The sequence below is a fragment of the Podarcis filfolensis genome (assembly GCF_964270895.1).
Source record: "Podarcis filfolensis genome assembly, chromosome: 10".
Lineage (NCBI taxonomy): Eukaryota > Metazoa > Chordata > Lepidosauria > Squamata > Lacertidae > Podarcis > Podarcis filfolensis.
This window is the reverse complement of record NC_139612.1, coordinates 69,621,254-69,646,534: the sequence shown is the minus strand read 5'-3', so window position 1 is coordinate 69,646,534 and position 25,281 is coordinate 69,621,254. Positions and strand designations below refer to the sequence as shown.

Sequence of the window (25,281 nt, the reverse complement as noted above, 5' to 3'; positions counted from 1 at the left end):
AGCTTCCAACAAAGATTAAAAATACATCAAAATGTCACACATTAAAAGCTTCCCTAAACAGGGCTGCCTTCAGATGTCTTCTAAAAGTCAGATAGTTTTTCTCTTTGACATCTGGTGGGAGGGCGTTCTACAGGGCGGGCGTCACCACCAAGAAGGCCCCCTGCCTGGTTCCCTGTAACCTCACTTCTCGCAGGGAGGGAACCACCAGAAGGCCCTCGGAGCTGGACCTCAGTGTCCAGGCTGAATGATGGGGGTGGAGATGCTCCTTCAGGTCTACAGGGCCGAGGCCGTTTAGGGCTTTCAAGGTCAGCACCAACACTTGGAATTGTGCTTGGAAACGTACTGGGAGCCAATGCAGATCTCTCAGGACCGGTGTTATGTGGTCCCGGCAGCCACTCCCAGTCCCCAGTCTGGCTGCCACATTCTGGATTAATTGCCGTTTCCAGGTCACCTTCAAAGGTAGCCCCATGTAGAGCGCATTGCAGTAGTCCAAGCGGGAGATAACTAGAGCACGCACCACTCTGGCGAGACAGTCCACGGACGGGGAGGGTCTCATCCTGCGTACCAGATGGAGCTGGTGGTAGTTCAGGAACGTTTGGATTCCCCGCGCCAGGGTTAGCTGCCCCAGCACTCTGACTCACCTGTGAATAGGCTCTCTCTGGAATATCTGGGCCACATCCAGTCGCTTGGACAATTCTGCAATTTTGCTGTTTACTACCGTGTCCCGAGGGCTCCTGCGTCCCCGCCTTGCTGATCAAGGTCCACCCATTAATTATATGATTACATCAAGGCAAGCAAGACTTTCCGAGGGAAAGATACTCCCTTATCTGCCAAGGTGCTTCGAACCTTTCGGACATGACATGGGAATTTAAACACATGCAGTCTCTTTGGAAAGACTTGGACGCAGCTTAAATACAGCCTCGCCGAGTCGTCGTTCTCCAGCTTCTGAACAACTTTCCAAATATGAGGCTGTTTCTGCTTCTTGCAGCCCTTGTTGGGGCCTCCCAGGGACTGCAAACCTTTGCTGGGTGAGTACTCCTTTGGACCCCACTGTTTTTGGAACGCTTTCTTTGCTGCTTTCGTATCCTCCAACTGCCCCTATTTTCCCAGGAAATTCCTGGAATCACAGAAGCCATCCCGGCTTCTGATCTGATCCTGCGATGTCCTGAGATGAGCCAGCGTTGGCTCTGGTGCTTGCAAAAGACGCATGTCTTTTGGTCACACTCTTCCATGCAAGCCAGCTGACTTGCACAGCGCCAAAAGATGCGCCTCCCAGTTTTCATCAGAGGAACGTTGGAGGGTATGTGGTTCTCAAACACTGCAATACCAGCAGACTTCGGGGCTCAGGGTGACCCTGCTGGCTGATGGCAGTTTTGTAGTTCGTCTAGAGATTGGGGTAAGCTGCTCCTTTAGGGTGTGTTTGTGTTTGGGGCAACCTCAAAATACCTTCCTATGCCCTCAGGAAGATTGCTTCTTGGTTCGGCAAGCATCCGTCCTGATTCGTTTACAGGGACAACTTAGCGCTGAGGGCCTTCTGGCGGTTCCCTCACTGCGAGAAGCCAAGTTACAGGGAACCAGGCAGAGGGCCTTCTCGGTAGTGGCGCCCTCCCTGTGGAACGCCCTCCCACCAGATGTCAAAGAGAAGAACAACTACCAGACTTTTAGAAGACATCTGAAGGCAGCCTTGTTCAGGGAAGCTTTTAATGTTTGATGCATTACTGTATTTTAATATTTTGTTGGAAGCCGCCCAGAGTGGCTGGGGAAACCCAGCCAGATGGGCAGGGTATAAATTTTAAATTATTATTATTATTATTATTATTATTAAGCATGTGTGGCTCCAGGGTGCAAAGATTTTCCCGGCGCCCCCTCCCCAGGTTGCCCAGTCCCAGGTGCGCAGGAGGCCAGAGCTGGCCGGCCGCCTCAGCGTCTTGCTGGCTCGGTCGCCCCTGAACTCACGGCAGCAGAAGAGCAGCGCTCCGACCGATGGGCAAGCTCTTCCCCGGACTCAACTCTCGGGCCCCGGACTGTCGGCCTGGCGCCCCTGAGAGCCCGGCGCCCGGGTGCCCCGCACCCCTAGGGCCTATGGGTAAGACAGCACTGCATCTTTGTATGGAGTTCTGTGCTGCCATGTGATAGCCAAAACCACATGTGGGAAGCATTGAGGTGTTGCTCCTGACACACACTTGAGGTGGTAGACAGTTTTGTCTCCCTGGGTTCCACCATAGATCAGATATGAGTGTCGGACAAAAATGACCCAGGGATCTTCCCCAGAAAGATTCAAGTTTCTCTGTGAGAAAAAGGAGTCTTACACCAAAGATCAGGCATAACCAGATTTATTGTCAAATAGCGATGTACGAGATACCCGCCCCAACCCAGCTCATGCTGTAAAGAGGACAGCACACATTCCAGTTTGCATCACATATAATTTATATCCTACCTAGTCCAAAATTCCTTCCTACAATCTCCTATTGGTCAGGAAACTGCACTTACAGACTTTTCCGACATGCCTCCTTCACATTTTCTCCTTGTTATGTGCCCCCAACCGTTAACATACATCCCATGTCCATTTACATACATTGCATGTTCATGCTAATTAATTTTATCTTCTTCAAGGGCCGTCTTGCCAATATTCATAAGCCTTTTAAGCCTGCGCTAGCCCTCTAACCAGGGACGCGGGTGGCGCTGTGGGTTAAACCACAGAGCCTAGGACTTACCGATCAGAAGGTCGGCAGTTCGAATCCCCACGACGGGGTGAGCTCCCGTTGCTCGGTCCCTGCTCCTGCCAACCTAGCAGTACGAAAGCATGTCAAAGTGCAAGTAGATAAATAGGTACCGCTCCGGCAGGAAGGTAAACGGCATTTCCGTGCACTGCTCTGGTTCGCCAGAAGCGGCTTAGTCATGCTGGCCACATGACCTGGAAGCTGTACGCCGGCTCCCTAGGCCAATAAAGCGAGATGAGCGCCGCAACCCCAGAGTCGGCCACGACTGGGCCTAATGGTCAGGGGTCCCTTTAGCCCTCTAACCTGTCTCTGCCATTTCTAGTTATAGCTAGAAACTATAAATCTGCCAAATCTCCAGAGTCACAAACTACTTCTAACACACTGTTCCTAGTCTAAATTGCACCACTAACAAAGAGAGGAATTTCTATGGCGTATCTTTACTCCTTGCAGAATCCTTCTGTGTCAGGCGTTTGCCCCTTAATTACAACAAAGAGTTTTACTATTTGTGAACCTTTGAGCCAAAAGGTTTCTCAAGGCAAGACATGGTCGTTCCTGCTCTTATTTATTCATTCGTTATTCGTTTATCCCACAATGGGGCAGGTTTAAGAATGCTTATCTTTACACTGCTCTATTGTGCATCACTGACATTGCTGCTGAAATAAAAAAATTAAGGTCATATATATATATATATATGTATATATATATATATGCACAAACACACACACACCTGTATAAAAGATAAATGTTCATAACTGCATATATAAACCACATGTCTGAAACCCCACAGAAAAAGTCCTGAAACCATTTTGTCCCTCCCAAATTGACCTCAAATATTTCTCTGCAAGGTCGAAGGAAAATGGAAAAGCCTCCCCATTGTCTTTTCATTCACAAATCCTGTCTTAAGGGTATATCTGTGTATGAATAGGGTGAGCCTGTGACCTGGCCCAGAAACTAAGTATTTATCACTACAAAAGACTGGCCAGGCTCCCCAGGGTATCCAATCAAGTGACCATTAATAGGTAGCCTGCCAGACAGGAGGTAAACAACGCACTCAGATTTCTGTTGTAGACCGCCTTTTCTGTGATGTAGGTATGATGTGTCTGGGGGGTGGTCTTGGACTCCAGGACGGGCAATTTAAAATGTCTATATAAGTGCAGGCACACCTTGGTTCAGGGTCCTCCTCCTTTCCTGCGTGTGAGGGGAGCACCCTGTTGCAACAGTTCAATAAAGATCAGGCTTACCAGCTGCTTTGCTTCTCAATATTCTCTGGTTGGCCTCTGTTATTTTCTCCGACTGATGGAGAACCTACAAAGGACTCTATAAGGGCTCTTGTGTTCCCCAGAAGGGAATAAGGGCAGATTTTTGTCTATTACACTGCCAACTTAGACGAACCATATCAATTTGGGGAGGTTGGTTGTTGCCCTATTTTGCCAACAGGAAATTAAGGGGCAAAGAGAGCAGCTGGTTTTGGCAGAGCAATCCTACCACGTCCAGAGCAGGTGTTGGTGGGGCAGCGGAACCGGTCCAAAGACCGGTGGAAAGACAACTCCCCGCCCCCTATTTTCCTCCTATCTCCAGCATTTTCATAAACACACAAACAAAATAAGAGATTTTCCTTCCCCTGGCCAGTGCACAGTTTACCCACCGCTCTTGTTGTGCGTCAAAGGATCAAGAGGGTTTGGGGATCCAGGAGAGTCAAAGCTGCCTCTGATATTTATTTTGTAAGGTTTATACACAGCTCGATTTCAGCAAACAAACCTCAAAACGAGATAAATTATCGATGAGAAGAATCAACAACCTTTCAAAAAGCTAAGATAGCAAGAGAATGAAAAAGGAATAAAACTCGCATCCACTTTGTAAACTCCTGAGTAGGCCTGTCTGAAGAAAAAATGGTTTTAGCTAGCTCCGAAAAGAGCACAGCGAAGGTGCCTGCCTGTTTGTCAAGTGGCAGGCAGTTCCAAAGTGCAGGTGCCAGCATACCAAAATACCGTATTTTTCGCTCTATAGGACGCACCGGATCACAAGATGCAACTGGTTTTTAGAGGGGGAAATCAAGAAAAAAAATATTATTCCTCCCCCCCCAGCCCCAAAGAGCAAAGAAGCCAAAACAGCGAGCAGGATCCATCCCGCTGGCTGTCTTGGCTTCTGCCATAGCCCCGAAACCTCTCCAGACGGGAGCTAAACCTTTCCAGCGCGGCTAAAGAAGCCAAGGCAGCGAGCGCAATCCATCCCTGACTGACTGGCTGCGCCAGTCCCTTCTCCCTCCTGGGAAAAAGCCCACAAGAGCCGCACGGGGCTTTTCCTGCCTGCCTCCCCCCTGCATTCGCTCCATAGGACGCACAGACTTTCCCCCTTAGTTCTTAAGAGGGAAAAAGTGTGTACTATGGAGTGAAAAATACGGTAGTTCTTACAAATGTGGCACAGGGGTTATGCACCTGTAGCAGTGCCAGTTCCGCCAAATGAAGTGGTGAAGTGGGCGATCTCATGGGTAAACTTCTGAGGGCAGATCTCTCTCTCCCTCTCTCTCTCTGAGGGAGGATCTCCTGCTCTGTCTGCTTGAAAACCAGCAAAAAAGCATTCCAGTTTGCAAGTTGTTCGTGACTGTTTTTTGACAAGGCCTCATGGAAATCGGTCAGCGTCTTGCCATGCATTTCTCCTAAAACACAACACGTTTAGACGAAGGTTCCCTAATATAATGCATTGGTCTGTGTGATTTTCTCTACCACACACATTTTTCAGCACACCACACTCCTGGGCTTTCTTTCAGCCAAAATTCAACAGAACTCAGTTCCGGCACCTCTCAGGTGTCATTATAAGAGAACAAGGGAGGTGTTCACACTGAGTTCCAGCACCTCGTTTTCGAGAAAAATAGCACAGGCACACAGACATTTTGGTACATATTGCCTGGTCAGGGAACTGCACCGCAAAATTCAGGGAACTGCAAATTTTGGGGGAAATTTGCATTTTGGTCCAGGTTGTGTTTTGAGAATACAGTGGTACCTCAGGTTAAGAACTTAATTCGTTCCGGAGGTCCGTTCTTAACCTGAAACTGTGCTTAACCTGAGGTAGCACTTTAGCTAATGGGGCCTCCCGCTGCCGCCGCACCATTTCTGTTCTCATCCTGAAGCAAAGTTCTTAACCTGAGGTACTATTTCTGGGTTAGCGGAGTCTGTAACCTGAAGCGTCTGTAACCCGAGGTACCACTGTATCAGACTTGGTACGTTCACATCAAAATGTCTCCTCCCATCCCAAAGCTCACGTTGGCTCTCCTGTGTGGTAAATCTACCTTGGATAAAATTGCAGTGCAGCAGAGAGCTGAGCTAAGTACCATTTTTAAAATCTTGTAGTGATCAAGTTCTCCGGCTGGAGCCAAGCAATGACGAACAGGTCCGCCTTCTGAAACAGCTTGAAGCTCTGGAACCGCTCCAGGTGTGTGGTTTTTCCTCTTGGGGGTGTTGGCTAATTATCCATCCTGAATGTGAATGGTTGCGGGTGACAGCTGAATTGAATTTTATTATTAAGGTCACAGACCAGTTCCGGCTCACTTATAATATCAGAAAAATCATAAAACACTACAGGAACACATTGGATTGCAATTGGGTATAACAGAGACAATTCAGATATAGCGGCAGTTAAAAATATATATTAAATCTTGATCACTAGAAGGAAGGATAACAACAGGAAGATTTAAAGAAGGAACTATTGGAAACTCAAGGCAGTAGAAACATAAGACAATGAGAGCCCCACTGAACTTGAAGCATGGGAAGCCCCAACAAAAATTTATAATTTGGCAGAATATTTGGACTATATGATATGTATTTGTATAGTTTGGAGTATTTAATGTGATTTGATTGGATTGTTAAAATGCAAAATTTAATAAAAATTATATATATAAATAAATAAATAAATCTTGATCACTAAAATATAACCTAAAATTGTCATTTAAAACCTTAATCATTTTGGTAGTACAGCTTGTTCCCTAAGTTTTATGGCAGTCGCACAGAATTTGGCCACCCTTAGCGTGATCTCTAGATCCTTGTCCTCTACCAGGAGTTTTAGACATTGAAGTTCGGACCCATTTGGAGACAGCTTGTTCGGAGACTGACAGAGCCTCTGGAAAAAGTATATCCTGGAAGCTGAGCTCAGAAGCCCAGGCTACGCTTTGCATAACTGCAGTTCCTTAAAAGTTGCACAAGTAATAATGTCTATAATTGCACCAGCTTCCACAGAGGAGCGTCTGTTTCTTCCTTTGCTTGTTATACTTCATTTTAATCTTGGGCTGCTTCTCCAAGGCATTCACAAGCTCCACGCAAAGAGGGAGGCTGTAATTAGGGAGATGCTTAGGTGCGTACGGCAGTCCCGATCGCCCGGTTCCTGCTCAGAGTCCTGTTTATACTGGATCTGAAATCAGCATGAAATAAAAAAAAAGGTCTTATATATATAAAATAAATGTTCATAAATGTACCAAGCAAACACGTACATAAATATATAAACCACATGTCTGAAGCAGCACAGGAAAACAGCCATGAAACCATTTTGACTCCCAAACTGACCAAATGTTTTCTCTGCAAGGTCGAAGGAAATGGAAAAGCCTCCCCATTGCCTTTTCCTTCACAAATCCTGTCTTAAGGGTATGTCTGTGTTTGAATAGGGTGAGCCTGTGACCTGGCTCAGGAGCTAAGTGTTTATCATTACAAAAGACTGGCCAGGCTCCCCAGGGTATCCAGTCAAGTAAGCATTAACAGGTAACCTGCCAGACAGGAGGTAAACAACACACTCAGATTTCTGTTGTAGACCGCCCTTTCTGTGATGTAGGTATGATGTTTCTGGGGGTGGTCTTGGACTCCAGGGCAGGCAATTTAAAATGTCTATATCAGGGCGGACACACCTGGGTTCTGGGTTCCTCCTCCTTCTCCTACGTGTGAGGGGAGTACCCTGTTGCAACAGTTCAATAAAGATCAGGCTTACCAGCTGCTTTGCTTTTCAATATTCTCTGGTTGGCCTCTGTTATTTTCTCCAACCGATGGAGAACCTGCAAAGGACTCTGTAAGGGCTCTTGTGTCCCTCATAAGGGAATAAGGGCATATTTCTGTTTATCACAAGCAGGTACACAGTCCCTGCAGGTCCAAATGTCCCTCCCATGTTGGGTTTGACTTGACTGGCTTCTCTGACTCCCAGGAGTGGCGGCAAAGGAGGCAACTCTCTCTCTTTTTTAAAAAAAAGATATTTATTGGGATTTTACAAAAAACAAAATTTTACAAAATGAAAAAACCAACAGAGAAAAATAAAAAATAGGAAAGGAATACAAAAAATACAAAAATTCATAGAAGAATAAACAAGAAAAAGAAAAATACAAAATACAGAAAACAAGTAGATAGAAAAAAATTAAAAAGCAAATCCATTTTTTGATATCTTTAAGTTCATTTGTTTGTTTCCTTGACCTCCTCACACCTCCCCCTTTTGTATTCCCATTTACATAATCAATTCAGCAAATCCTTACCCTTTTTCATTTATCTTAACTCTATATCATAGCATATTATAACTCAATATTTTCGTCCATTTATCAGTTCATTTTTTACATATTCTTATTAACTTTTGTTGCTAATTACCACTTATTGCCAATCCAAACATAATTTTAACATTCATTAATTTTACAATATTTCTGAAGATAAACTTTAAATTTCTTCCAGTCTTCCTCCACCGCCTCTTCTCCCAGGTCTCGGATTCTGCCAGTCATTTCCGCCAGTTCCATATAATCCATCATCTTCATCTGCCACTCTTCCCCCTCTCTTCCTAGGGGGTTCTTGGTTCTCCAAATGTCAATCAAATCCATATTGTCAGTCAATTCAAAAAAGGTTTTTGGTAGTCTGCCATCTTTAGTAACCACCTGTCTCTGCGACTTATCCATGTTTGTAGATACCACTCCGTTCATATCTCCCATCAAAATGATATTATAGTCCATATAGTCCAACAATGTCTCATGCAATTTCTTAAAAAATTCAGACTTCCCCTCATTTGGAGCATACACTCCTACGATCCAAAGGAGGCAACTCCCTCCCCCCCCACCCCATGCTTCTCCATCATCATGACACTGTTTCTGGCTAGCGTACCTCAACAAAGATGGGGATTTGAGACTCTCTGTGGCCGTAAGATGCTGCGATGGCTTCAGGGTTTTGCGAGGGTCCCGGCATTTTCTGGGGCGTCAGAGCCTATGCTGTTTCTTTCAACGATTCATTCACTCACTTTTTTTACTTGTCTTTGTTCGTCAGCTGGATTTCTGGCGTTTCCCTTCATATCCTGGTCGCCCGGCAGATGTCCAGGTCCCCTTTGCCTGCCTGCAAGATGTCAAAGCCTTTCTGGAGTCCCATCAAATCAAGTACTCCGTGCTGATTGAGGATGTCCAGGTAGAAAAGGGGGGGGGGGAGAGAGTTGGGAGGAAATCTACCATGAAGCCTTATGTCTGTTAAGTGTTGAGAATGCTTTAAAAGTATGGTGTGGATTTGACCTTTAAAAAAAAAGGTAAAGGACCGCTGACAGTTAAGTCTAGTCGCGAATGACTCTGGGGTTGCGGCACTCATCTCGCTTTACTGGCCAAGGGAGCTGGCGTTTGTCCGCTCTGCAGACAATTTGTGGGTCACGTGGCCAGCATGACTAAGCCGCTTCTGGCAAAACCAGAGCAGCGCACGGAAACGCCGTTTACCTTCCCGCCGGAGTGGTACCTATTTATCTACTTGCACTTTGACGTGCTTTTGAACTGCTAGGTTGGCAGGAGCAGGGACCGAGCAACGGGAGCTCACTCCGTCGCAGGGATTCGAACCACCGACCTTCTGATTGGCAAGTCCTAGGCTCAGTGGTTTAGACCACAGCGCCACCTGCGTCCCTGGATTTGACCTTATCAGCATTATATTTTATGCGAAGAAGTGCCATATACTTAATGTTTAGACACCAAAGAGGGGTGGCTGCTCCCCAGTTTTTTAACTCCCTCCCACGACTCGAGAATCTTTGATGTCCAAGGCTATAACGTACAAGGCTGGGCACCGTTAATAAATAATAATAAATTAGTAGCCGCAGTAATTTGCAGCATGGAGTTCCACGGTTCAGGATTCCAGTGACTCCACTCCACTCCTTTATGTCTCTTCTGCAGGGAAGGAGAGAGCTGCCATCCTGTAACTTCATCAAAAAAACAAAAAAAAATCCTATTAGATTTTATTTTGGGGGGAGCTCCAGCTCATGGGAGAGAACACACAAAGGATTGCCCTATCCTGACATGTGTTCTTACCAAGGCCAGATTTAGGTTTGATAAGCCCCTAAGCTATTGGGGCCCTTTGTATGTCCAGCTGTCCTTTGTCAACAACAAATTGTTTTTGAGTTGAATATATGCTATATGGTAATTTATGGACCTAATAGGTCCATAAAGGTAAGGGTAAAGGGACCCCTGACCACTAGGTCCAGTCAGGACCGACTCTGGGGTTGCGGCGCTCATCTCGCTTTATTGGCCGAGGGAGCACAGCTTCCGGGTCATGTGGCCAGCAGGACTAAGCCGCTTCTGGCGAACCAGAGCAGCGCACGGAAACGCCGTTTACCTTCCCACCGGAGCGGTACCTATTTATCTACTTGCACTTTGACATGCTTTCGAACTGCTAGGTTGGCAGGAGCAGGGACTGAGCAACGGGAGCTCACCCTGTTGCGGGGATTCAGACCGCTGACCTTCTGATCGGCAAGTCCTAGGCTCTGTGGTTTAACCCACAGCGCCACAGGATCCTAGGTCCATACACCACACAAAACACTGTTGCTGTATGTAGGTTTTATTTAGGTTTAATGAGGCCCTAAGCTACTGAAGGTAATGGGGCCCTTGATATGTCCAGCTGTCCTTTGTCAACAACAAATTGTCACTGTTTTTCGTGTTGAATATATGCTATATGGTAATTTATGGACCTAATGGGTCCATACACAACACAAAACACTGTTGCTGTATGTAGGTTTTATTTTATTTGTTTTTTATCTTACATTTTGGAAATGTACATCCAGTCTTGTTTCCTTTAAATTTTTTTGGGGCCCCCAAGAGAGTGGGGCCCTAAGCTATAGCTTGTTTAGCTTACACAGTGGTACCTCGGGTTACATACGCTTCAGGTTACATACGTTTCAGGTTACAGACTCCGCTAACCCAGAAATAATGCTTCAGGTTAAGAACTTTGCTTCAGGGAGGACCGGTTGGTACAAGGGATAGAGGTCGGAGTGAAACAATATAAACTGAAAGCTTTTGCAGATGACTTAGTTTTGACATTACAGGAGCCAGAACCCAGTACAAAAAGAGTTTTAGAACTTATTCATGAGTTTGGTCGGGTTGCAGGATTTAAGTTGAACAAACAAAAGACTAAGGTTTTGGCCAAAAACTTGACATCTACAGAAACAGAGGGGTTTCAGAGAGAAACAGAATTAAATGTGGTTAAAAAGGTGAAATACCTAGGGATCTATTTGTCTTCCAAAAATTTGAACTTATTTAAAGACAATTATGAAAAATGTTGGTCGGAAATTAAGAAGGACTTAGAAATTTGGTCAAGATTGAAACTTTCCTTGTTGGGTCGAATAGCAGCTATAAAGATGAATGTATTGCCGAAAATGTTATTTTTGTTTCAGACCCTACAGATCGTGGACAGAGTGGAATGTTTTGGAAAATGGCAGAAGGATATATCTGGGTTTGTCTGGCAGGGCAAAAAGCCTCGAATAAAGTTTAAAATACTAACTGACTCGAAAGAAAGAGGAGGGTTTGCCCTGCCGGACTTGAGGTTATATTATGAATCTGCAGCCTTCTGCTGGTTGAAAGATTGGTTTTTGTTAGAAAACACTGATGTCCTGGATCTGGAAGGGTTTGATAATGCTTTTGGTTGGCATGCATATCTATGGTACGACAAGGTTAAGGTTCATAAACTGTTCAAAAATCATATTGTCAGAAAATCAATTTTTGCAGTCTGGATGAAATATAAGGACTTATTAGAGAGTAAAACCCCGAGGTGGCTATCACCAGTGGAGGCCAAGGCTCGAAAAAGACCCAATATGGAGGCCTATTGGCCGAAATATTGGGAAATAATCGAAAAAATTGGAGACAACTGGAAACTGCAGAGTAAGGATAAACTAAAAAATAAGGTGCGAGATTGGTTACACTATGCTCAAATTCAAGAGGTTTTTAAATTGGATAAAAAAGTTGGTTTCCAAGTGGAAAAATCGAAATTGGAGACAGAATTGTTAGAACCAAAAACTAAGGTATTATCGAGAATGTACAACTTGCTGCTTAAGTGGAATACACAGGATGAGACAGTTAAATCTGCCATGATAAAATGGGCACAGGATGTCGGACATAACATTATGTTTGAAGACTGGGAAAGGTTATGGAACAACGGGATAAAATTCACGGCATGTAGTGCCCTGAAAGAAAATATTATGAAAATGTTATACCGGTGGTACATGACCCCAGTCAAGCTAGCTAAGATATATCACCTGTCTGATAACAAATGTTGGAAATGTAAGGAGGCAGAAGGGACATTTTTTCATCTCTGGTGGACCTGCCCAAAAGTGAAGGCCTTCTGGGAAATGATTTACAATGAACTGAAAAAGGTATTTAAGTATACCTTTCCCAAGAAACCAGAGGCCTTCCTGCTGGGCATGGTAGACCAGAAAGTGTCAAAGAAAGATAGAACTTTGTTTATGTATGCTACCACAGCAGCAAGAATACTCATCGCAAAGAATTGGAAGACACAAGATTTACCCACGTTGGAGGAATGGCAGACGCAGTTGATGGACTATATGGAACTAGCTGAAATGACCGGCAGAATCCGAGATTTGGATGAAGAATCAGTCGAGGCGGATTGGAAAAAATTTAAAGACTATTTGCAAAAATACTATAAGCTGTATGAACTTTAAGACAGTGCATGTTTTTGGAAAGGTTACGCTTTAGCAAATATGATTAAGCAAATGGTAAAATTAATGACAAATGAGAAAAGAAGTCAATGTGAATCAAACATTTTATGTTTATTTTAAAAGGTAACAAAGTTAAGATACAATATACTGAATATGGGTACATAATAATGGAAAGTTCCAACAAGGTTTGAAATAAGGTAACAAATTGCTGATATTGCTACTACAAAGAACGCAGATCTGGAAGGTGTGGGGAAGTCCAATGGTTTTCTTTTTTGTTAAAAAAATCAAAAATTGTTTCTTGTATTTGGGTTTTTCTGTATTGTATTGAATTGTCAAAATTATGAAAAGAAATGTAATAAAAATTATTTAAAAAAAAAAAAAAAAGAACTTTGCTTCAGGATGAGAACAGAAATCGTGCTCCGGCGGCACAGCAGCAGCAGGAGGCTCCATTAGCTAAAGTGGTGCTTCAGGTTAAGAACAGTTTCAAGTTAAGTACGGACCTCCGGAACGAATTAAGTACTTAACCCGAGGTACCACTGTACGTAAATCCGGCACTGGTTCTTGCCCTAGGCTATTGTGGATGAAGAAGCTCGAGAGATGAACCTCAATGAGCAGAGGGAGCGTGGAAGCGACAGTTTCAACTACGCTGCATATCACCCCTTGGAATCCGTAAGAGGGATAAATATTTGCTCACCTCCTCTAACCCGCCGCTTTCGTCTTTCTCTTCAAACTCAAGATGGAGATGGTGGAGGCGCAGGGAGCTGTGGACCTGCTCTTGCACCAAATGCCCATTTCAAGTGCAGGTAGTTGATCCTGGCATTCAGGTGGCCTCAGAGAGCCAGTCCTGTGCTCTGGCCTGGCGTGCCAAATCTGCCGCACTGTTACAGCGAGGGCGACGTGCTGTCACTCATCTGTAAGATGAAGAGACCTTAGGAAGATGCCTCATGCTGAGCCAGATGTTGTTGGCCCGCCTAAGTCAGTATTTGTGGGGAATTAAATAATAATAATAACATAATAATAATTTATTATTTATACCCCGCCCATCTGGCCGGGCCTCCCCAGCCACTCTGGGCGGCTTCCAAAAAAATATTAAAATACATCAAACATTAAAAGCTTCCCTAAACAGGGCTGCCTTCAGATGTCTTCTAAAAGTCTGGTAGTTGTTGGTCTCTTTGACATCTGATGGGAGGGCATTCTACAGGGTGGGTGCCACCACAAAGAAGGCCCTCTGCCTGGTTCCCTGTAACTTGGCTTCTCGCAGTGAGGGAACCGCCAGAAGGCCCTCGGCGCTGGACCTCAGTGTCCGGGTAGAACGATGGGGGTGGAGACGCTCCTTCAGGTATACTGGACCGAGGCCAATAATTGAATGGACTCATGTGGGTGGACGGACAGCAAAAAGAAACGGCTGGGCACCTGGATTCGAAAGGGCTAGCACACAGAAACTCCCAGTAGTGGAGAATTAAACTCATAAAAGTTGCCCAACAGTGTAGCGTTAGGAATATACCATATTTTTCGCTCTATAAGACACACTTTTTCCCTCCTAAAAAGTAAGGGGAAATGTGTGTGCGTCTTATGGAGCGAATGCAGGCTGCGCAGCTATCCCAGAAGCCAGAACAGGAAGAGGGATTGCTGCACAGCACTCCCTCTCACTGTTCTGGCTTCTGGCTTAGCCGTGCGAAGCCTCCGCAAGGCAGGGGGAGCCCCGCTGCCCTGAGGAGGCTCTGTGCAGCTATCGCAGAAGCCAGAACAGTGAGAGGGAGCGCTGCGCAGCATGCATTCGCTCCATAAGATGCACACACATTTCACCTTACTTTTTAGGAGGGAAAAAGTGCCTCTTGCTGTTCTAGCTTCTGGCTTAGTCCCTCAGTCCCTTCCCCCACCTCCCGGAAAAGCCCCCAAGAGCCGTCCTCCCTTTAAAGAGCTGCACGGAGCGTGTGTGCTCTTGGCGGCTTTCCCCCGAGGAAGGAGAAGGGCAGCCTGTCACTGACGGAAAAGCCTGCAAGCGCCGCACACATACTCCACGCGCCTCATGAAAGGGACGCTGAGCAGAGCCTGGGATGCATACAGGCTCTGCTCAGCGCTCCCTTTAAAGAAAATTTTTTTTCTTGCATTCCCCCTCTAAAAACTAGGTGCGTCTTATGGCCAGGTGCGTTTTTTGGAGCCAAACATACAGTAGTTTGTTAGACCTTTCTTATCCCGTTACAACACTCCCCTTTTTTGCAAGGAACAGACCACACACTGCGAAGTAAGTTAAACACGCTTTACTTACAGATTCAAGGTCTCAGTCATGCATTGTTCCATGCAGCAGCCAGGATAACACAGGCAAAATAGTTACTGCAAGCGTTGTCGCTTTACACCCAACACTTGTCCCCAGATACAACATTCTCTCTCTCTCTCTCTCTCTCTCTCTCTTAAACATTCCTCTCTCCGATGGCGGTATAAAACACACGATGTTGTATCTTAGATTTACAGTGCTATGGATGATATTGTGGCTGAATACCCCCAGCTTGTGAGCAAACATCAGATTGGGGAGTCTTATGAAAAACAACCCCTCTTCGTCCTCAAGGTACGGCAATTTCATGTTAACTAATACATCATTATCTAACTGCAAATGGTGCAATTTCTCCCCCAGCTAGCTGCTTCTTGCCTATTTATGTTAGGATATAGTTCCGTTCCACCTTAAAAGGGAACATGTGTGTCACATGCCTGTTTACTTCCAGCACAGATCTGCTGGGAACTTCCGTTTGTATATAGCTTTTGTGTTACTGCTGTTTTGCTGGAAACGAAGGGAAGCAGACATGTTTTCCTTTGTTCCTGAACTATGCTGAATAAAATGCTGTACATTATGCTTGCACATCTCTCTGTCCGCCTCTTCTGCTGTGAGAAGATTTGCACACCCTGCTGATAGAGCGTGCACAAGTCTCTAAATGTTTCAGAGGGTCGTGTCGCTGATTGATGCTGTTCCAAGGGAGACCGGCTGCCGGCCAGTGGCTGGAGCCAGCTGGTGGCCTGCCTGATGCCTCCGTGTTCCCGGCAGTATCCCAACAATTTAATCAGCCTGCTGCCATGTTTCTGTTAGGATATTTCCTAACAGAATGCTCTGTCATTTTCACTCATGGATTGTGAATGGTTTATGCAACTGTTTCAGGACATCAGAGTTTCTGTGAAGTGTCCTATACAGGTGTATCAAGACAATAGATCCTGTTTGGCTTTGCTGAACTCAGAGAGTTGCAAGCAAAGAACCAAATACTTGCAGATTAAGTTACATCGTGCAAGAGAGTGTATTCAGAAAGGACTCATTCAGGTGTCCTACATGCCAGGAAATGAAATTCCTGCTGATCTGTTGTCTAAGGTTGTTAACAGAGAACAACTTAAGGTTTATGTACAGAGGTTGCAATTGGGTTGAACCGCAGGTACTACAGGTTACACGGAAAGGGGGAGGATGTTAGGATATTTCCGTTCCTCCTTAAAAAGGGAGCAGGCTGTTGTGTGTCACAAGCCTGCGTACTTCCTGCTAAAAAGGAGTTTCCGTTTTGTATATAGCTTTCGTTTTCTGTCTTTTGCCTTGACACGAAGGCAGGCAGCCATGTTTTTCCTTTGTTCTGACCAACGCTGAATAATGTTGTAAATATGCTCTTCTGGGTGCATCTTCTGTTGCGGAGCCTGCTGCAAGGGCGTGCACGAGTACTGGAATGTGTCTGAGGCTCGTGTCGCTAACTGACGGATGCTGTTCTACGGGAGACCGATGGATCGTTGGGAGATGACTGTCTCCCTGGCAGTATCCCAACAGTTTCGGTGGTTGTATTTTGCTCCTGTTAGCCACCCTGTACACATTTTGGTGGAGAGGCAGGGTGCAGATCCAGGAAGTAAACATCCCTTAAACATCCCTTTCCATCCAATAGTTCAGCACCGGAGGAAGGAGCCGCCCTGCGATCTGGATTGATGCCGGCATCCACGCTCGAGAATGGGTCACCCAAGCTACTGCCCTTTGGACTGCGAAGAAGGTTGGCTGTTCTTTCCGACTGAACTATGGCTAATCCCTTTTCGCCTAGGGGCCACATTGAGCCTTCGGCGTGCCTCTGCGGGCCACATGCCAGTGGTGAGCATGGCCAAAATGAGTGGGACCCATGCTCATAAACATACCGCTGGAGAATAAAAGGGAGCAGAACTATTTCTGGGAAGGAGATTCCGCTGCCGCCCTTTTTGCCTGGAGTTCCACCAAAACTCAGGTCCGACTCAAGCTGGCCCTCTGAAGGTGAAGAGGATTACCAGCTGAAAACACAGAACGGCTGTTTTCCCTCCTCCCAAAGCCATAGCTGTCAACTTTCCCCTTTTTTTAAGGGAAATTCCCTTATTCCGAATAGGATTCCTCGCAAGAAAAGGGAAAAGTTGACAGCTATGCTCAAAGCTGGTTTGGGGGAAAATGCATCTAAGCGAAGTTTCCCCTAAGAATCATAGAATTGCAAAGTTGGAAGGGAACCCAAGGGTCATCCAGTCCAACCCCCTGCAATGTAGGAATTCTTCACCCAACGTGAGACTTGAACTCACGACCCTGAGATTAAGTCTCGTGCTCTACCGACTAAGCTATCCCTTGGGTTAGATACAACACGAGAGAGACAGGATAAATATGGATTGTGGCCAACACTGTGTCTGCATCACTTCCCACACCAGCCGTGAGAGTGTGCTGCAAATAGGAGTATGTGCACGTACTATAAAGGCTTGAATGGTTCAGGACCATGATACCCCCAGGACCACTGCTCTCGGTATGAACTGACAGAACTGGACCCTGTGATCCTTATCTGAGGCCCTTCTTTGTGTGCCTCCTCCCATGAGATGTACAGAGGGCAGCAACACGAAAGCAGGGCCTTTTCTGTGGTGGCTCCCCGCCTGTGGCATGCTCTCCCCAGGCAGGTTTGCCTGGCACCTTCATTATACACCTTTACGCACCAGGGTAAAAATGTTCCTCTTCGGCTGAAAGACATCCGATGCCCTTTTAAATGTGTTGTGGGAGGGGTTGATTATTGGTTTGCTGTTCTTATTTCCACTAGGTATTTTGTGGTTTTTCTCTTGTGATTTTTATGTTCTGAACTGCCCTGAGATCTATGTGAATGAAGGGTGGTATACAAATAATAATAATAATAATAATAATAATAATAATAATAATATACAGATTGAGACAAAAATAGCCCTAAGACCTCTTCTGTCCTCTGCAGATTGCCAGCGACTATGGGAACGATCCGTCAGTAACTTCCCTGTTAAACACAATGGATGTTTTTCTGATGCCTGTTGCAAATCCGGACGGATATGTCTTCTCTCAAACCAAAGTGAGTCCTTGAAAACCTGCCACCCTCTCTTCTCATTCAAACTGGGAAGCTTTTCAGCCATTGCGGTCCTTCATCCACCTTTCTCGCTGCTCTCCTGGTGTTCTGTGGAGGGTTTTTCCAACGGCGCCATACTTCATTCTGACTTTCAGAATCGTATGTGGAGGAAGACCCGCTCCAAGATTCTTGGCAGCTTATGTTTGGGGGCTGATCCAAACAGGAACTGGGACGCCGGCTTTGGAGGTAGGTAGGCGAAGGGATTTCATCTTGGGCTCACGCAACAGGGGGTGATGCTTTCCCCGACTGATCCCATTTATGAATCATCCTCCATAAAATATCTTGAAGCCATTGCACGGGGCAAAATATCAACATCGCCAGCCCCAAAGAACAGGTCGGGGCTGGCAGGGGAAGCCCGGGCCCCCCCCGCCCCCCAGCCCCAGGGACCACACATTCGCTCCATAAGACGCACAGACATTTCCCCTTAGATTTTAAGAGGAAAAAAGTGCGTCTTATTGAGCGAAAAATACGGTATGTGACCTGGCGTGTAGCACTCTTTGCAACTGCCGCTAGGAAAAATAGAGCAAATTATATAGCCAAGGTAGCCACCAGCTGTAAAGGAGATGAATTTATTTGACCCTATCTACATCAAGCTATATTCTGTCTTTATCACCAAACTCTGAATATAATTGCACATTGTATTAATTAACATTATTTTTTAATATATTAGTGGCCATGTGATAATTTTAGCTTATAAATTTTATTGTTTAATGTCTTAACTTGTATATTAAGGTACTTCTATAGCTCTGTTTAGAGTAGGTAATGTCTTGATAATATAAACGTTTTAAGTTTTTTGTCTCAATCCAGTATAGTTTCTTGAAATTGTTGAAGGATTCTGTGTACATTGCGGCAGCCTTTGGCTATGTGCAATAAAACTGACTGACACCTTGTTCTTTGGACTTTCCACATTGGCAGGACCCGGAGCCAGCAACAACCCCTGCTCCGACTCCTACCACGGCCCCAGCGCCAACTCCGAGGTAGAAGTGAGGTCCGTCGTGGATTTTGTGAGGAGCCACGGAAACCTCAAGGCTTTCATCAGCATCCACAGCTACTCCCAACTCCTGATGTTCCCCTACGGCTACAATTGCACCACCGCCATCAAGGATTACGAAGAACTGGTAAGGCTGGACTTGGCTGTCCTGGCAGAGATGCCTGTTATGTACTGAAGTTCTCACCCTGGGCCAGCAGGGGGATACTGTAGATAGTTTTCACTCAGGTCCGCATATGCAAATAAGGAATTGAAAGTGACATTCAGTGATTGGATAGTTACAGAAAGTTGTTACTGTTGCATTGTAGTTGAGCTCTATATAAGCAGGTTGGCTGAACCCTTCAGTTCAGTTCTGTTCTGGCCTCTGAATAATCAAGAGCTGTTTGAAGAATCGCTGTGTCTGATATGCTCACCCACAACTTAACAATGCCTGCTGGCTGGTTGGCCGCTCGATGACAGCGGCGAAGGTTATGTCTCCAGTGGCCAGAGGCAGAGGTGGAACTCCAAGCCACAGGACAGTCACCAACTCAGATGGCTAAAAAAAGAGAAAGGATTAGGTGAAAATCACGGAGGAGACCGCTCCCAGTGTTTGCAGTGTTTGCTTCCACTGGTGGAGACAATTGTGCCACTGTATGCCAGTTGCTGCAAACCACAAGTCTGGAAGAGTCTTGTCCTTGCACCCAGGTCCTGCTTTGGGTTTCCATAGGTATCTGGTTGGCCACAGTGAGAAAAGGATGCTGGACTCGATAGGACCGGCAGCTCAGAGATAAGCACAGCCAGACTCCTCTTAGGTCCCAATTTATTTCTCCAGTAGCACCTTAAAAGGTAAAGGGTAAAGGGACCCCTGACCATTAGGTCCAGTCGTGGACGACTCTGAGGTTGCGGCGCTCATCTCGCTTTATTGGCCAAGGGAGCCGGAGTACAGCTTCCGGGTCATGTGGCCAGCAGGACTAAGCCGCTTCTGGTGAACCAGAGCAGCGCACGGAAACACTGTTTACCTTCCCACCGGAGCGGTACCTATTTATCTACTTGCACTTTGACATGCTTTTGAACTGCTAGGTTGGCAGGAGCAGGGCGAGTAACGGGAGCTCACCCCGTTGTGGGGATTCGAACCGCCGACCTTCTGATTGGCAAGTCCTAGGCTCTGTGGTTTAACCCACAGCGCCACCCTAGAGACCAACTAAGTTTGTTCTTGGTATGAGCTTTCGTGTGCATGCACATCTCTTCAGATATTTCGTGCATGCACACGAAAACTCATACCAAGAACAAACTTAGTCGGTCTCTAAAGTGCTATTGGACAATATATATAAATATATATATATTTCTGCTGCGTCATGGCTACCTATCTGAATTTATTTATCATATTCTTTATTTGTTTTAAGAATCCATTCATTTTAATACTTTACTCACCCGGTTAATTTCATCGTTTCTGAGCAATAGACAAAGGAATCTGTCATAGATCTGTAGAAAGTCAAGGTGATTTGAAACTGTTTTAGCACATTACCTTTGCATGTTTTGTTTTGTTTTTTCGAAATCCTTTTGATTTTATTTTACAAATATAAGCTTATCACCAAACCAAATACACATCCATATATTACTCTGAATCTTGAGACTTCCCCTCACCCTCATCCCCTCGATGGATCCTATTGTCAACATTTTCAACTGCATACTGTTTCGTAATCTATATTTTATATCAATCCATATTGCCCATAGCATTTGTTACATTACGGGTGAGATTAAAACCCTGCTAATGTTTTCATCTGCTTTCAGTGGTCTTCTAAATAAATTATAAACTTTTCCCATTCTTTCTTCCTTTCGTATCTTTTAAAGTAGTATTGTAAATCTGTCTTGATTTTCCTGTTTTTATTTTTGCCAAATTGCTGTGAGGTCGTTGTTGTTGTCATTGTTGTTTTACCATCCAGCGATGCATAGAATAAACTCAACCAACCAACCACACCTCTAGCTTTGTTTTATCCATCCTTTGGTAGGAGATGTTCCAGGGATCCAAAGGTTGTTTTGTGATTCCCGCTGACTGACTTTTGATTTCCTTCTAGGATGCGCTAGGAAAAAAGGCGGCCGATGCCCTTGCTTCTCTCTACGGCACCGTATATAAAGTTGGCCCCATTTGCAACATTATCTGTGAGTATATATGCCCGATATTGTGGTCATCAGAGGTCTTCCTTAGCTCAGGATGGGGGCGGCTTTTCAGCCCGAGGCGAAAGAGGGCGGAGCCACAGAGGCCACTCCCACCTTAATTGCTTTTTGTAGTTTTGCTACCAAGGTCCGTATAGTTCAAGCTATGGTTTTCCCAGTAGTGATGTATGGAAGTGAGAGCTGGACCATAAAGAAGGCTGATCGCCGAAGAATGGATGCTTTTGAGTTATGGTGCTGGAGGAGACTCTTGAGAGTCCCATGGACTGCAAGAAGATCAAACCTCTCCATTCTGAAGGAAATCAGCCCTGAGTGCTCACTGGAAGGACAGATCCTGAAGCTGAGGCTCCAATACTTTGGCCACCTCATCAGAAGAGAAGACTCCCTGGAAAAGACCCTGATGTTGGGAAAGAGGGAGGGCACAAGGAGAAGGGGACGACAGAGGACGAGATGGTTGGGTTTGAACAAACTGTGGGAGGCAGTGGAAGACAGGAGGGCCTGGCGTGCTCTGGTCCAGGGGGTCACGAAGAGTCGGACACGACTAAACAACAACAACAAAGTTTCGCTACCAGCACTGATAAATATTTCAGTTTTTCGGTTGCACAATAAACTGCTTACATGCTTAGCAATGTTATTTGACACCTTAACACAACAAATGTTAAATTCTTTGTGGAATAGGCAAGAGCTCAGGGATTATGGGAGTTGTAGTCCAACAACATCTGGGAACCCACAGGTTGAGAACTGCTGATCTATGGGCTATTATTAAAAGGAGGCTGCATTTTAAATTGTATTTTTAACCTGTATTTTAAATTGTTTTTCCCCCATTATGTTTTTATTGTAATTTTACTGGTGTTAGCCGCCCTGAGCCCAGCTCTGGCCGGGGAGAGCGGGGTATAAATAAAATTTTATTATTATTGTCAGAGCTGCCCAAGGTCCCAGCTCACAAAGGACCAACGCTGCTTCGTTGTTAGGTACAAAGTCTTTATTGAAGTTCAGTTTCACTTCCAGAGCCGCAGCGCGCAGCTCTACGTCTCAACTGTTAGACCGCTGATGCTCCGTCTGAGTCTCCTCCCCCCTGACACCAATTTAAGATTCTAGCCTTACTCCACCTCTTCCTCAGTTCCTTCCGCCTCTGGTTCCGCCTGGCCGTTGGGGTCTCGCCCTTTCTAGCCTCTTCTGACGCTGAGTCCCCTGAGCCTTCCCCCTCCCTCCGGCGGGCTTTAGGAGCTGGTTCCCCATCCGGGTCTCCTGCTGTTCCCCGCGCCTGTACATTTGAACTTGGCGCGCGCGCCCAGCCGGTAACTTTTCTCCTGACCGTTTCACTGCTGCTGCTGTCACTGCTTCCCCCTCTGGGGGGGCTAGCTGCAACTGACCTCCCCTCCGTTGGAGGCGTGGTCAGCCCTGACTCACTCTCTCTCCCCGCTGGAGGAGATGCTGGCCCTGACACATGTGACTCTTCCCCCCCACTACGCTCTGGTGGGGAAACTGGTCCCAATCCCCCACTGCTGCTTTGGGGTTCCCCTCTGTCTCCTTGTTTCTGGTGCGTCCCCCCTGGGACCCCCCTTGCCCTGACCATAGGCGCCCCCTTCTGGGAATCTTCTGATTCGCTGGAGAAGCTCATGGAATCTCTCGGGCCACTGTCATACTCCCCTACGCTGCCCTCGGATTCTTCCCCTTCGCTCTCCATTTCCTCTCTCCCCAGTGCTCCTGCTCCTGAGTCCCTGACAATTATTATTATTATTATTATTATTATTATTATTCGTACAGATTGTCAAGGCAGAGTTCCATCCTGAGCATTTTTCTTCCTTCCAGATCAAGCCAGTGGAGGCAGCATCGACTGGACTTACGACCAAGGCATCAAATACTCCTTTGGTCTCGAACTCAGAGACACCGGCCGGTACGGATTCCTCTTGCCCGCCGACCAGATTATTCCGACAGCGCAAGAGACCTGGCTGGCTCTGAAAACCATCATGGAGCACGTGAAGGACCATCCATACTGAGAGGAGGGATTTTCGAGCCTAGAGGGACAGGGAGAGAAATCAGCCACACACTTCCGTTTAAAGATGAATAAAGACGTCTTCAAAAAAAAAAAAAAAAAAAACCAAAGGAGCTGTGTTGTCTCATAAGAAAAAGGGTGCAGTGGGGAAAAGCCAAACGCCACGGATGGGCGATATTTTTTAAATGGGACCGGCTTGAAATGCCACAAAATAGCAAGGGAACTTTCAAGTTTTCCAGATCGTTTCAATAGGAAACATTTTACACAGAACTGCTGCCCCAAGTTTAGACTGGATATGAATTACAGTGGTACCTTGATTCTCTCTCTTTAAAAAAAATATATATATAATTTTTATTAGTTTTTTTAACATATCATTTTCAACAGTAATTAAACATACTTTTACATCTTATTCAAAAAATTTTGACTTCCGTCAATCCTGTCTGAAAATTTTCCAATCTAATCTCTTAGTATGCATTTCTTATCTTCCCTATTACATTTCAAACTCATAACCAATATCTCTATCTTTTTCTACTTTGTAACACTTCGTATATTTCTCCTTACAAAACTTCTTGTAGTCCTACTAGCGTAATTTGTTGATTACAGTTACTCTTCAAGTAATTCATATACTTCTTCCAATCTTCTGTAAATCTCTGGTCTCACAGGTTTCGAATCCTTCCTGCCATTTTGTCCAATTCTGCAGAGTCCATTAATTTCATCTGCTATTCTTCTTTCGTCGGAATTTCTTCTTGTTTCCATTTCTGGGCTAACAATACTCTTGCCGCTGTTGCTGCATATAAAAACAATTTAACATCTTGCTTATTAATGTCCTGACCTATAATACCAAGTAAAAATGCTTCTGGTTTTTTAAAAAATGTATATGTCAACATCTTTTTCCTCTCATTATATATCATTTCCAAGAAGTTCTTTACTTTTTTACATTCCTACCACATATGATAAAATGTTCCTTCTTTTTCTTTACATTTCCAACATTTATTATTCGTCTTATACATTTTAGCTAATTTCACTGGTGTAATATATCATCTATACATCATTTTCATCATATTCTCTTTCAAAGTATTACAGGCTGTACAATTTATCTTTTCATTCCAGAACCTTTCCCATTCGTCAAGCTGTGTATTATATCCAAAGTCTTTTGCCCAATGTATCATTACCGATTTCATTTCCTCATCTTTCAAATGCCATTCCAACAGTATTTTATACATTTTGGACATTGCTTTACATTCATTGTTTAATATTTCTATTTCAAATTTTGATTTTTTTATCATCAAATCCTTTTTCCTTTAAATCCTCTTTATATATTTCATTGACTTGGCGATAGTGCGACCAATCATTTACATATTCTTTAACCTCTTCATATGGTTTCAGGTACCTTGATTCTCAGACTTAATCCGTTCCGGAAGTCTGTTCCCAAACCAAAGTGTTCCAAAACCAAGGCGTGCTTTCCTATAGAAAGTAATGCAAAATGAATTAATCCATTCCGGACTTTTAAAAGTAACCCCTAAAACAGCAATTTAAAAGTCCTTAAAAGCGCCGAACTGAATCCATTCCGGACGTCTGTTTGACTTCTGAAATGTTTGAAAACCAAGGCGCAGCTTCTGATTGGTGCAGGCGCCTGGGAAACAATAGCCGACAGCCGCATCAGATGTTTGGCTTCCGAAAAATGTTTGAAAACCGGAACACTTACTTCTGGGTTTTTGGCATTTGGGAACCAAGGCATTTGAGAACCAAGGTACCACTGTATATTTATTTCAGCCATTTATCATCGCCTTAGGTTCCTTTGGGAGAAAGGATGGGATAAATGAGTGAATAATAAAAGCTTAAGAGCCTGACAAACACACCATACATTTGAAGCACGCCTCTGCCCTCCCAAAACCCTGGAAATTACAGTTTAGCCCTTCAAACTAGAGTTCCCAGTACCCTTAACAAATGACAGTTCCCAAGATTCCTTGGGAGCAGGGGGGTGCTTTAAATATATTTGTTATGTACTGAGCTGAATCCTAGAACAAGAGGATCCAGAATGCAGCAGTCTGATTGGTCTGCAGGAGCCACCCAATCCAGCTCCAGGTGGAAGTGAATCAGCAACCTGATTGGCCTGCAGGAGCAGCCACTCAG

General features: G+C 45.1%; 1 protein-coding gene across 1 annotated transcript; it reads left to right on the top strand.

Moving 5' to 3' along the window:
• Positions 1-862: 862 nt before the first annotated feature.
• On the top strand, positions 863-23,195 carry LOC310743000 (carboxypeptidase A2-like). Its single transcript, XM_083573022.1, has 11 exons — positions 863-1,028; positions 6,068-6,149; positions 8,990-9,124; positions 13,206-13,304; positions 15,100-15,201; positions 16,538-16,639; positions 17,849-17,959; positions 18,109-18,199; positions 18,929-19,131; positions 21,056-21,140; positions 22,965-23,195. The coding sequence occupies exons 1-11, from the start codon at positions 964-966 to the stop codon at positions 23,150-23,152; spliced, it is 1,263 nt and encodes a 420-aa protein (XP_083429148.1). The 5' UTR covers positions 863-963; the 3' UTR covers positions 23,153-23,195.
• Positions 23,196-25,281: the final 2,086 nt, after the last annotated feature.

Excerpts from the sequence above, each read along its gene's own strand:
- LOC310743000 (XM_083573022.1), top strand. The coding sequence starts at position 964 with ATGAGGCTGTTTCTGCTTCTTGCAGCCCTTGTTGGGGCCTCCCAGGGA. Across the intron at positions 6,150-8,989 it reads AAGCTCTGGAACCGCTCCAG|CTGGATTTCTGGCGTTTCCC; the intron begins GTGTGTGGTTTT and ends TTTGTTCGTCAG. Across the intron at positions 13,305-15,099 it reads CATATCACCCCTTGGAATCC|ATTTACAGTGCTATGGATGA; the intron begins GTAAGAGGGATA and ends GTTGTATCTTAG.